The sequence below is a fragment of the Drosophila willistoni genome (assembly GCF_018902025.1).
Source record: "Drosophila willistoni isolate 14030-0811.24 chromosome 2R unlocalized genomic scaffold, UCI_dwil_1.1 Seg200, whole genome shotgun sequence".
Lineage (NCBI taxonomy): Eukaryota > Metazoa > Arthropoda > Insecta > Diptera > Drosophilidae > Drosophila > Drosophila willistoni.
In genome coordinates, this window is record NW_025814051.1 from 3,765,027 (window position 1) to 3,777,128 (window position 12,102).

The 12,102-nt window shown below is 32.8% G+C and overlaps 1 protein-coding gene across 1 annotated transcript; it reads left to right on the forward strand.

Moving 5' to 3' along the window:
* The first annotated feature begins 8,665 nt into the window (after positions 1–8,665).
* Positions 8,666–9,834, forward strand: LOC6641725 (nuclear migration protein nudC-like). The gene has a single exon (XM_047010966.1). It carries the CDS (start codon positions 8,779–8,781, stop codon positions 9,751–9,753), a length of 975 nt encoding a protein of 324 aa, XP_046866922.1. The 5' UTR covers positions 8,666–8,778; the 3' UTR covers positions 9,754–9,834.
* Positions 9,835–12,102: the final 2,268 nt, after the last annotated feature.

A 12,102-nucleotide genomic window follows, 5' to 3' on the forward strand; every position in this document is an offset into this window, starting at 1 on the left:
AGAAACTTTTAATAACCCAACCAAAACTATTAATATATATCGGTACAACAAAAAAATGCAATTGCTTTTTGATATATTTTTTCCATTCCCTTTTTTCCTGGTCTCAATTGATAACAAAAAAAAAAAGTTGAGAAAAAAAATCTATGCGATTTGATGAAGTTTGGCAAGTTTATTAAAAACTCGCTGGGTGTCGTGTGGTTAGCCTTCAACTAATATTTTATTCATTTCATATTGAAGAAAAAAAGTTCTCAAAAACCAAACAAAAAAAAAATAAAGATAAAATGAAAAGGTTATATAAAAAAAAAGCAAGTGGCAAAACCATTTGCAATTTTAGTTATTGTATGCGATCAGTGAGGTGTGAAAATGGCTGGCAGTTATGCTTTTGGCATTGGCTTTGATTTTATGCGAATGAATAATGAAAATTTTCTACATCATGGCCATTTCGATTAAGATTTAAAGAAACAAAGGAATTTGAATCGAAGTCAAACAGAATTCGGATGAGATTTTTATTCAGTTTAATTTATTTATTACTAACGATTTAATTAAAACAAGTAGATAAATTTAGACAACTGAAATAGCTTATTTATATAGAACTAGGGTTCGATGAGAGATGGAAGGGGATGTAATGTTCATATTCCTTTGTTAAAAATCATTGGTCTTTTTAACTTTAAAGTCCCCTTGATGGTCCTTGGTCAGATGTCTGTAAGAAGGCCACGTTTATCACTTAATAAAGTCTGATCAACATGAGAAGCACAGACGATATAGCCGTGTTTTCTATGCGATTCAACTGCAAGTATTTAAATAGAAAGCTACTAAAATAAAACGTGGTATTTTAACTCTTTATTTCTTCATTAAGCAAGCTATTCGGATCGAACTACTATAATATATCCCATTACAATCTATCGAAAATTTTGTGCTTTGGTTTAGTGAGCCATTTCTTATAATATAGAAAAATCATATTAAATAAAAAAATTTTTGAAAAACGAAACTTATTTAAAGAAATTTAATTCTGAATTTAAAAACTTGAAAATGTCTTGCACTACAAAGGCGCAGACAAAAATCTTTGTCAAGATTCTAAATTGTTTACAAATTATCTTTAAATTTGTTTATTTAATTAAGAACGATTTACCACTTAGACAAATAATTCAAGCTGCCTTTATAATGCTCAATCCCATTACATAATTTTCATCTCAAGCATACGCAACCATTGAATTAAAATTTAATTATAGGTATATTCTCTAAGGAATACCAATTAAATGCATGTATTAGGAGCTCAAATCAAATCCCTGGCATAAACTCTCAGCTCCTTAAGACGGCAGCGCAATTTAGATATACAAAATTGGATTTAAGCAAATTAATATATCTTATGCACATTTCGTTTTTGATTTTTAATATCATGTTAAACTACTTTCAATTCAGTTTTGTAAAAGATCTGTGTTTTTTTTTTATGTTCTACATCTTTCAGTTAAATTCTTGTAACATAAATATGAAAAACCAAAGTAAAATATTGGATTTGTTTAACTGTGGATTTTCATTTCTGTACTGTAAATGAATTTGATTTATTTTACCAATTGTCGACTTTTGTTTCAATTACACACAATCAACAGTCCTGGCCTTCGTTTTCTTCTCTTCAGTTTTGCCTCACTTTACATAAATTGCCACCCAGGGCTGGGCAAATATTGCATTTTCATTAAGTTAAAGTTTTGATTTTTAGTTTTTTATGCCCTCGAACCGTGCCGAAGTGAACTCGGCCCCAAAAAAACCCGTTCCTCATTCTCTGCGTTTACTTAAAAAGTTTTTTGGTACGCGGGGTTCGAAAAGAAGTTTTCGGTTTCAAAGTTTTCTATGTGTCTGTCTATCTGTCAGTCAATCTGTGTGTTTGTGTCTGTGTGTGTGGGTGTGTGCGTGGATGTCTGTAGGTAGCTGTATGTGTAATAATCATATGCACAGTCAAAAGAAATGACTATAGCATTGACGATGCCTTAAAAGTTTTGACAGGCAAGTCTGCCTATGGCAAAAAGCAAAAATCAAGAGTTGTCAGTTACAGCCAAAAATCCAAAAAGGAAATTTGTTTGGAGTCATATTAAGGATATGCTGAAACTAAATAAATATACCTCAAAGTCATGTGTAGGTACAAGTATTTCTTAGGAATTTATACCTGTTTTAACATTTGTAACTCGTAATTTATTAAGCAATTTTTAATTAATTGAAACAATAAACAACAACACATAAAGTAGTTGAATGAATTAGTTTTAAATTTTTACCAAAATTACAAAATTCTACTCTAAATACAATTTAAGATCTGTGTGCTTATTACGGACTGATAGAGTAATCACATCGATTCAGATTTTAGAATATATGTTAATAATTTATTTATTTTTCATCCTTTTCTAATTTGTTTGCTTAATCCTAATCTTTTAATGAATAGAACTGATTAGAAATAGGTACATATACATATGAGGAGTTAAGAAAATCAGTAAAGGAACATATTGATTTGTAAAATTGAGTCAACTCTATGCTTAGATTATTGATATCATCGACTATTCTATAGAATCAGAAATCGAGACCTTTATATATACAAGCCAAGACCAACAATAAACAGAATTATAATAACCTCGAGATGCAAATTAGATTTTTATTCACTAAATCAAGAGATCATAGAGGAATCAAAGTCACATTAATCGCACACAATTTTAGCAAAATGTTGCTGCAGTTTATAAGGTTATAAAGTTAAAGTGTATAAACTTATCGCCAACTTCGTCACTTCTGTTATAATCGATGTTGGAATCTTATCTTTTAAGCCACATTTTCAAGAGAGCCAGTGCACATAGGGGTGCCGAGCAGGAAACAACGAATCAGGAATGAAGTATATGGAGTTAATGTTCTTACATTGTAGGCGCATATAATGAACAGTGCTCCAGGTGTGTTGGATGCGAAATTATAAGGGAATAGTGTGCGTTTTTTTTTTTTAAATGCACCATAACACTTGGGACCAATTTGAATGTTTTTAAGTTCACTTTTTTAGATGGCAGATGCATGCGACCTTTTGAATAATAGGGAATAGCTCCAATAACAACACAAAAATTGATTGCGCGACTTTAATGTCTCATTTATGCATACACAAAGATGAGAACGAATCAGCTAATAAGGTTAGCTACCGGTAAGCGGTAAGGAGTACTACACAGTTCCTGGTTGCTAAACAAATAAGCCAAACCGTCACGCCAATAAGAATAATAAAATCGCAGATTTTCGCATAAAAATGGATCTTCAGATCCCTTGATTTCCTCTTTAAGCCCAGAAAAATGCTTCCAAAAGCAATTCTCGTATTCCACGGCTGACAGAAGCAGTTGGTTGATTCAAGTGTATTATGTATTCTGATAATGAAATTGATCAACTTAAAGAACATAAGAACAACAGATTTGAAGAAAATATTATGTTTAATGAGATACTTAGCATACTTTTTTGGGCAAAATACGGGTTTTTGACCGTGGAGGCGAGATGACACGCCCATATTCTCTAAGAATAATTGCAAAATATATTTATTACCTCACGCAATGCAATGAGACTCAAAATTATTATTAAAGATACATTTTTGAAATAAGTGCTCGAATAAAACTATACAATAAAACTTTTCAATTATTCGATTTGTTTAATTCTTATACATAATATAACTTCACAAAGAATATGGACAATAGATTCTCCATTTGTTATATATTTCTATTCGATTCGCTCATTCCCATGGCCATGGAACCAAAACAAAAGTAATTCTCATTAAAGACCTTTTTGTCTGTCTGATATGGAGTACACATGAGCGTACCTCATTTAGCATAATGCTCATAATTTAAAAGAGAAGCTCCTGCACAAAACTTTCATACTTGTAGAATGTAAATCCTGTTTTCCCTCTTCTTTTTTTTTGGGTGCATCGCATTTTGTTTTTTGGTGCCTGGGTATGGGTATGTGTGTGTGTGTGTGTTTGAGCAGATAATCCAAATCTCATTACGCGAAAGTCGTACTTAAGATTAAAAATAATTATTGCAATTTCTGTGCCATGGCATCGTCATCACGTAGTCGGCGCCAACCTGGCTAAAAAGTGGGAGAGTCGGGATGAGTGGGGGAAAAAAAAGTGAAAATTCAATTAGAATGCGCCAACTTCATGTGAACATGGAGCCCAGCCAGGCGGCTCTAACTGTCTGGCTTTGGGTTTTCCCACACAGAATTTTACAACCGTCCGTTATCTGTCTGTCGGTTTGTCTGTCTGTATGGTTGACTGTCTCACTGTGCTCCTAAAATGCAATGGCGGCATGTTACCCCAGGTAGTAGAAGGCGTCGCGTAATCCTTTTGCCAGCCTGCAAGGCAACCACAATAATTTGATTTTACTTTGCTTTAACTTCATGAAAAAGTTTCAAGTTTTTTCACACACACACACATTGCATGACACCTTTCCCCTCTTTCTCTTGCTCTGATAAAGTTTTTAATTTTGCTGCTGAAACTCATTTAGAGCAACGCGTAAAGTGGAATGTCTGCTGCATATTAAATCTTACCAAACACATATACATATATATATATACTTACACTTAGTATATACATCTATGTACTTACAAAATACTAAAGCTCTTCTTCTTTCTATTGACTATATTCTATGCCTAACAACCAAAAAGTTAACATGCCGCCAAACTTTGGACAAACGAATGGAAAAAAAAGGATATTTTCAAAAAAATTTGCTTCACGAACTGGAAAAATACACAATCTTCATATTTATCTTCATTTACAATGTCGGAGATGGTGGATGGTGGAATGAACAGTTTCACAATTGTCAAGAATAAATTTATATCTACGCATTTTTTTTTTCAGCCAAGAATAATATTTGAAATGAATTTTTCAATGTATACTCTACTAAGTTTATAATGAAATGTATAAATATAAAATGAAATTTTAAAAATAACTTTGTTCATTTCTAGCAAAAAGTAAACATTAAATATCCATATCAGACAGGTTGCTGAGCTTGCGCATCTCGACAAACAGACAACTTTAGAAAGGGTGCATAGAACTAACAATCAATAGACTCCGCATGCTCTTCTTGCAAGTAAAATTAAGCACTCATTTAAATACAAAGGCAGACAATGATATATACTGTTAAGCCTAATGTAAGTAGTATTATACCAATGAAACAATTTGATTGGGGAAACTATAAATACATATGTTAGTACATATAAAAATCTTTCATCGCATCTCATAGTAAATCAGATAACAGCAAATAAATCTATGAAGGAAAAGGAATAAGACAAGTCCTTTAAAACATATTTCATGATATTTGTCAGTATTAGTTATTTAAGGTATATATGTAGGTCTAAAATAAATTATGTGTTTCATTTTAAATTTTATGTTTAAATCTATGATTTTTTTTTGCTATTTATCACAATTTAAATTGGTACATCTTTTTACTCCAAAATTTACAAAACTTTATATCAAAATTTTCTAAGGACAATGTGGCATTCTATTGAGTAATTTTTGGAGCATTGACGAATTGATTTTTTTTACAGTCAAGGATGATTGACTTTCATTCCTTTAATGTATCGTAGCGTCATGTCTTGGGCGAGGGATTGTGCACAGGATTGTCCTTCGGATTGATATCAGGAAAAAGAAATATTCATGAGTAGTATAATTTTTTCTCTTCTATTTTTTATAAAACATTTCTAAATATTTATAATCTGAACCCGCAGAGTTACCATCTGACAGTCCATTGAGTCTAGTGACAAACAAATCTGGTCTTAGAGACAATCTCTTTAACGTTAATTTTGTTTCTTTAATTTTATAATTTTAATTTTGGCGATGTTGAAGAATTATAATGATTTTTCCTTACTTCCTTACTTGAATTTAAATTTTAAAAATATATTTTACAGTTTTCATAATTTGTCATTTGTAAACTTTTGAAATTGTAAAATTTTATACTATGAACTATTCTTGTGAAATTATACCTTTTTTAACAATTTTGAAGTTGTTGAATTGTGGGTTATAAAGCTTATAAAATTATAGTTTCTAATTTCTTTATTTGAATTATTTAATGCCATATGATAGATTAAAATCGAACATCTTTCAAAATTTATCTCTCAATTTTTCTTAATTTTTTAAGTTGCTGTATAAGTTTTGAATTATAAGACTTATGAAATTATATTGTCTTTATATTTCATTTATTAGAACTCATTTTTCTATGCCAATTTTATACTGTCAAACCAACAATTAAGTAAAATTTTTTAAACTTATATGTAGATATAATAATGAAAAATTCTTTTAATATAGAGAAACACCTTTTTCAAAAATAAAAGAGCACCCATTTATGTATATATTTATGTCAAATACAAAGATTATCTCACTTAAATCTATAACTATTTAAGCTCGTAACTTTGGGTCCACATATGTAGGAAACAGTAAAAGGTTGTCGAATCGGTACATTAGCATAAGTCACCAGGAAACAAGACCACATTAACCACTGTGGGACCATCTGACACTTGGTCCTAGTCCATCTCATCAATTAAGCAGAGAGCCATTTTGTGGCCATCACTTATTACTAATTCACACCACAGCAAAAGCCAAAGGACCAAAAAAAAACAAAAAAAAAACAACCAAGTAACATAACATGGAAAAGAAAAAGGATGCGGGGACAACCAAACTCATTTGTCACAGTGAAATTTATTAAAATGATTATCTCGTACCTACATTTCGTACAGAATGCGTAATTTTTCCCCGTCCTATGTAGAATGGGTTGGCACTTGCTTTCTTATTAAGGGACTTCAGTTACTGCTCTAGTTACTCCTTCCCTTCAATTCTCTTCTTTCTTTTTTTTTTTTTTTGCCTGTACAGTTTTTGCCTTTGTCTCTGATAAGCCTGTGCGTACTGCTGTCTTGTGTTGTGTGTGTGTCCCTTTTTCCGTTTTTTGGGGGGGCTGTGATGCTTGGGCCATAGTTTAATTGTTGCGCGTGTTGGCCCCGCCCCGCCCCTCCTGCTCAAATGGAACGAGCATGGGTTTTTCTGGGGGGCAATTAGTTCAACTGCCCCTTGGGGAATTTGTGATAATTAAAATGCTGCTGTATGCCGCAATATTTTTTAAGCTTGGCATATCAACTAATCAGATTGCTCCTATTTCAAATTTTCCATCCATTCCTGCTCACCAGTATGCTTACCATGTCCTTTACACAAAATCAACATTTGCATTTAATTTGATGGTAAAAGGCACTTTAATTTATTTTCCAAACCCATTGAAAGTCATTTTACCTCAATCCCGCTTCCCGTTTTCATCCCCCACCTACCTAATCCTATTAATTCAAATTCAAACTTTTGCGTTGAGTGCAAAAATTGGAACGTGAGCAGAAGCAGCAGCACCAGAGAAGAAGAGAATGGACGTTCAGTATTGTCCTTTTTGTTAACCAAAAATTGAATGTATTGTTTTCTTAAAAAAATATTTTTTCGTAAACTATTGTCGAGGAATCGATTTCCTTTTGGACGACCAGACGCCGTCGTCGACTGCCCAGGCAGTTGGCACCTGACGCAATCAAAATCCAAATCAAAGTGAAACTAAACCCCAAACCCAGGCACAGTTGCTCAGTTCATTTTTTTACCATTTCTTTCCTTTTTTTCTTATTTGTTACTCTGTGAGTGACTTCAAAGTAAGAGAGTGTTTGATTTCGATTATTACAAAGTCCTACTTTCTGCAAATGGAAAAAAGTAAGTAAAAATGCAAAAGAAACTTGGCGAATTCTATATACATACATACAAACATACATACAATTTCTGCAGATGCCCACATGGCAACTTGGGTAAACCAAAATTGCAACTTTAAGAAACTTGAGAATATCAATTTGGTGTTTTCTTTTAAAAAAATTTAAATTGACATTTCTAATCTATTTTATAGACATTAAAACAACATAACAACAACAACAAATAACACTGTGTAACAAGATTTTTGTCCATAGGCTGTAATTGTTCCTAGTCAGTTAGGTTCCAAAAGTATAGAAAACAACTATTGTCCCAAGATAATTTTGCTTTTGACCATGGCAGCACTTTTTTTTCGCATATACATATACAACCGATGTTGTTTGACTCTCATTTTTTTTTTAAATAAAAAAACTTTGATTAAACCAAGCCAGATTCTCTTCTACATCCTAAAGCCAGGTCCTATATTTTTATCTATGCCTTACTATTACAGCTATATTTTTAGTTCTCCACCAGATTTCAGTGTTCGCAAATTTTATGTTTTATTTGGCGCGTTGTTTGACCGCCCTGGCAGCCAAATATTTTACTCTGAATTATAGAATTAGAGAGTATAAGAAATACTGTAAACTCAACAATATTTTTGTTTGTTGAGAATAATGCGAACAAAAGTTTCGCGTATCCGAAATTTGGCATCTGGCAACACTATCTCAAAATTTGACAGCTTCCTTTACCCGGAAATAGCAACTTTCAGCTATAATCCCGCTAAAAACGAGGTCGTGCTCGTGCTTTTTCTCTTTCGTTTGATACCAAATTTATGTAGTTTAAGCGCGTTTGGGCTCGAGTAACTTTAGTAAATATTTACCTAAAAAAGTAAAATGTGAACCAATAAAATTTTTTAGAAATATAAATTTATCAAAACTATCCTGGATATCGAAATGTTTCTTTTACAAATCTATAGCTCATTAAGTAAACTCTGATCTTATTGTCACATCAAAACCGAACACTGAAATATTCATAGGGAAACATTATACAAAACTTTCTCAGAGAAACTAGTAGAGAACTTCAATAGAATGTCCGCTGATGAAGAACAGTTTGATAATGTACTCCTTGCGCTGGCCAAAAGACATCATGGAGGGGTTCCTGCCTTTCTTCAGACAATAGCGAGCTTCTTGCGGCGGAAAACCGACTTCTACACTGGCAACAAGAAGACTGAATGGGAAGAATTTGTACTCGATGTTTTTCGAACGGAATGCAATATGGCTCTGGCCGCCAAAGAGGCTGCCCAGCGACTAAAGGAGGAAAGACAGCTAGCCGAATTTCAAGCCCGTCAAAAAGAGAGGAATTTGTGCCAAATTTCTGATTATTCCGACGTGGAAGCTGCTGATATTATCAGGGAAGAGGAAGCCAAGAAACGTGTACATTTGTTGGAGGCCGCTTATGCTAGCGGTGATTGTTCAGCTCGTGATACAATATCGAAACCCATTGAGATGGTAGACGATGACTCCGAGAGGTCTGAATTGGGTAAATTACAACCAAATTTGGGGAACGGTTGTACTTTGGAGAAATACATGTGGACTCAGACTTTACAGGATGTGGAACTCAAGGTTCAACTAAGAGTTACATTTCCTTTGCGATCCCGCCACATTGTGGTCAATATTGGTCGCAAATCCTTGACAGTGGGCCTCAGTGGTGAAGAGCCCATTATCGATGGCGAATTGTGTGCTGAAATCAAACAAGAGGAATCCGTTTGGGTATTGCAAGATAGTAAAACGATTTTGATAACATTGGAGAAGATCAATAAGATGACATGGTGGAACCGCCTGGTCACCACAGATCCCGAAATATCCACACGCAGAATTAATCCAGATGTATCGAAGTTTTCCGATCTGAATGAAGAGACGCGTAACTTGGTCGAGAAAATGATGTATGATCAGCGTCAAAGGGAAATGGGCTTGCCAACCACTGAGGATATCAAAAATCGAAAACTACTTGAACAATTCAAGCGAGATCATCCCAATATGGACTTTTCCAACTACAAAATTTAATTAGTTTACAACAATTGCTCTATCTTCGCAAGTGTATATACATATATGTTTATCCAACCTTACAATTTTTGAATAGGTTCTAGAATCTAATATATGTAAATATATATGTACATCTCTATGGCAGATACTTGATGGGTTTTTATTTATTTTCTATGACAATAACTTCATGATTTCAACTTCTCGATTCGTAAAAGCGTAAATGTATTCAATTCGTAAAAGCGTAAATGTATTAAAATGTCCCAAGGAAAAATATTAACATTTAAATAAAAATTTAAATAATTCATACTTATGGATGTAACTTTATTGAATCTTTTACATCATCATTATGTATTGAAATATAAAATAAAAAATTATATGTTCGTATTAAATTCCAAGTTATAACAATCATCAATCATAATTAAGCTAAATTGTTACTATTTTAAGAATTGAAGAGAATCCATAATTTATTTCTCAACACTTCACACTTTTATAAAACGCAGAATCAGAACATAGGTAAAAATGTAATTTAAATTTATAGAACTGTAAAAATATCCAAGATTAGAACAAATGACACTTCTTGGGCTAATTAATTTACTTACAATTTTAGATAAAGTATCAATACTAGACCTGAAAAAATGTAAGTGTAGTAAATGGAAGATTGGATGTGATATTGGGATATATGAGGATATAGAATCCCTAATTTATTCAAGAGGTTGGCAAGAGTCCAGAAGGTAATCGACCACATTTTCTTGGCCGCAAAAGAAACAGAGTAATCTAGAATCCCCGGTGAGGAGGCGCTGTTGGGTAATTAATATAATAATTTATAATAAATATTTATTGTTGGATCTGAATGTAGATCTTATAGTCTACTTACTTTGACTGATATAATAGAGTGCGACTGCATTATTGATTTGGAATCCTGTTAAAAGATCCTTCAATGCAATTTGTGGAAATAAAAACATTACTGCAATTTGAAATAGAGGAATAGATGATCAGTTCTATTCCTAAGCTGAGTTGAACTTATCGAAAATAAGCAACGAGTACTGTAAAATGACCCAGCAAAATTGGTTCCCTTGCTGAATATTTCTGCTCTTATCTGTAGGATAAATATAATTTTATTGGGCTTCTAGCTGGAAACTAATACTCAACCAAAAACAAATATTTGGTCCTTCAGCCGTTTTTAACCCTTTTTACTGAGGCGAACTTAAAAGCCATTTAACAACCCGGAATTACATTAATAAAAGTAATTAATTGACTTAGCCAATTAACAATAACAATTTTGTAACTAACTTTCCTTATTTCTCAGTAGACATTCAGCCTTATTTAGTGTTATCCTTGAGTAATAGAGAATTTACATTCCTTATCTAAAATTCTGATTTATCTATCTATTAGGGAATGGCGCAGAAGTTGTTCAAGTATTTGGAAGCTTCTTAATTTTCAATTTTTGCACATTTTCACCCCACTCTTTTGACTGTGTTCATTCTCCCTTCAATTGCTTACTTTGCGCATTATGCAAATTTTTGATGAAACTACAAACAAAAAGTTTTTTTTTTGTTTTGTCCGCAGCTGCTGCTGTCGTTTTGCAATTTTTGCCAACACAAACAAAAGTTGGTATATATATAAGTACATATATACTATATATTTTTTTTCATATAGTAGTTAGTAGGCACATGCGGTAATATGCAAAAAGTGAGAAAAAAAACGTAAAATCCTTTGAAAACTCGTCAAGAGAGAATGTGTTTTTCTTTCCAACACCAATCAGGCTGAGTGTTATTCTTTGGTATTGAAAGCGTGGCCAACTTAAATCTTTTTAACAAGCAAATACAATAAACCAGAGTGCCATAAGTACATAAGGCTATAGAGTGGTTTTCCCGTTTGGAAACTCGCGGTTTTTTATAGAACACTTTTAGCATTCTGTAAGAGGTAAGTAAAACACTATTGGCATTCTCATATACCTTTTACGGCGAAACAGGACCTACTGAATCAAAGATGGGGTGAATAGGTGTACCAAAATAAATATATGCCTATATAAAGTAAATTCTTGGTCTACACTGCCAATTGCCATTCGTTTTTGTAAGAAAATAAGTCAATTTAAAAAGTTTTTACATTAGGCTAAGTTTTTTTTTTAGATTTTGAGCGTAGTAGTCAAACTGTCGGAAAATTGTACAACTCTAGTCACCTATGTGACATTTACAATCACAGTTGGTAACGAGTCACGTGGATTATGGACGGCCAGTTAGGTAATACTATACTTTTGGCTGATCAATTTCTGGTAGTCCATGATTTGATCCTTTTTCAACTTTGCCTAGGAGCAGCAACCTTTAGAATAGTAACTATCACAAAACTGTGAGCAGGAACATTGGGTCAAGA

Bases quoted from the DNA above. Each gene is read 5' to 3' on its own strand.
- LOC6641725 (XM_047010966.1), top strand. From the start codon at position 8,779: ATGTCCGCTGATGAAGAACAGTTTGATAATGTACTCCTTGCGCTGGCC.